Consider the following 1,608-nt stretch of genomic DNA (forward strand, 5'->3'; position numbering starts at 1 on the left):
GCCAGCCTAGTTTAGATAGGGCACCATATATCTGTCTGTGTTGCCATAGTAATGCCAGGGGTAGGTGTGACGTGGGTGGATGTGGAATTTTATGCTTTTACCTATATCTTGTAATTTCCCATGAATTTCTTCAGTCCTAACAACAGCTCTTGAACTCATAGCATCATATCTCTAATAAAGCATTACACTGCCAATAGTGTCTGTGGAGACTGAATTAGCTGGGGTCCTGACAGGCTATAATGGAGAATCACCCTGGGGGTATCTGAGGCTTGGGGGGGGGTGTTTTTTGAGGCACCAGCACCTATGCTGCAAATTTGGTGCCTCTCCTCAAAGTTTCAATTGTGGTGCCCCCCCCCCCAGTTTTAAAAGGATTGGACCAGGGGGTCCAATTCTATGGGCCCCAGAATGACGTGCCGCCATCCTCCATTGTTTCCAATGGAGGGGGAAATGCCTTCTGGGCTGAACCTGTGCTGCCTGTTACAATTTTGTGCACCAGCACTCCTAGCGCGGCTTAGAGGGAACTATGCATCCCGAGCATACATACCATTTTGTACATTGGAAAACTTGGTTGAAGCAGAGTAATTTTTCTGTAGCGGAAAAGCCTACAGAAAAGGGGCAAAGGATAAAATTTCGGTAGGGGCAGAGAGAATAAAATTCTGTCTTGGTGGCCACCATATCTTCCAACCATAACTGACTCCGGTTTAATTTCAAAATGGATTTGCAAGACAGTAGGAAGGCATCTACAGATCAGAGCTGATTATCTCTGGGGGGGGGGTAGGAGGGTAAGTTACAGTCGCAGTGACAATTTCCGTGGTGGCCTTGGCTTAGTAAGCAACCTGTGCGTTTGGGACTGGTGAAAAGGTCATTTTTGTACAGATAGAGCGGTGGTCTAGTTAATGGATAACTCTCCAAATTATTGTTTTTTAACAGTTGCTATGGTGAACAGTATCTCTGCAGCCAGGGAGTGGCGCTCACCAACTGGGCCATGTGGGAGAATATTGTCGCCCTCGTCTGCATGACAGTCATATTCCTCACGATAGCGTATGCCAAACTCCGGTTCATGAAAAAGTTCACCTGATCCTCCTCCTTCACCTGGTGTTCAAGAAGTCACACCTTCGCAGATCCAACAGATGAGCTGTTTTCTCCACCCAGTTTGGAGGGTGGCATTGGCCCCGCCGCTGTTGACATTCCATGCTGGGGAGATTGCTTTTGATGGAACATTTTGCCCGGGTCCAGTGCCAATTACCTCTTCACCTAGTGATCAGTTCCAGCTTTCTAAACATCTTACATTGACTATTTTGCTGGTCAGAGGGAATACACCTTTGGAACATGGCTTCTGCTTTGATCGTTAAAACCACTGCCTGTCTGAACCTGGATTTCACTCTGCAGCCGTTATATTTTCCAAGTAAGCGTATCACAACGAATCTGACTTGCAGGCATCAATAAGAGTGGAAGTCGATGACCCTACGTTTGAGCAACTCTTGAAACAACTATTGTCATACACTCGCCCGTGATTTCGGTTGGACTGTGGCCTGTATCTTTTCAAACTAATATTTTACTTATTTTACTGAGAGCCAGTATGCCGTAGTGGTTAAGAGCGCGGACTCT

At 46.5% G+C, this 1,608-nt stretch overlaps 1 protein-coding gene across 1 annotated transcript in view; it reads left to right on the top strand.

The window, feature by feature from the left end:
* Window positions 1-1,608, top strand: part of LOC107114890 (ATP-binding cassette sub-family G member 2-like) — a 34,240-nt gene extending 32,632 nt beyond the window's left edge. Inside the window, exon 14 of the mRNA XM_015416496.1 lies at window positions 931-1,608. Coding sequence (XP_015271982.1) covers window positions 931-1,078 — 148 coding nt within the window. The 3' untranslated portion in view covers window positions 1,079-1,608. The remainder of the gene's footprint in view (window positions 1-930) is intronic.

The sequence above is a fragment of the Gekko japonicus genome, unplaced genomic scaffold (assembly GCF_001447785.1).
Source record: "Gekko japonicus isolate JY-2015 unplaced genomic scaffold, Gekko_japonicus_V1.1 scaffold2471, whole genome shotgun sequence".
Lineage (NCBI taxonomy): Eukaryota > Metazoa > Chordata > Lepidosauria > Squamata > Gekkonidae > Gekko > Gekko japonicus.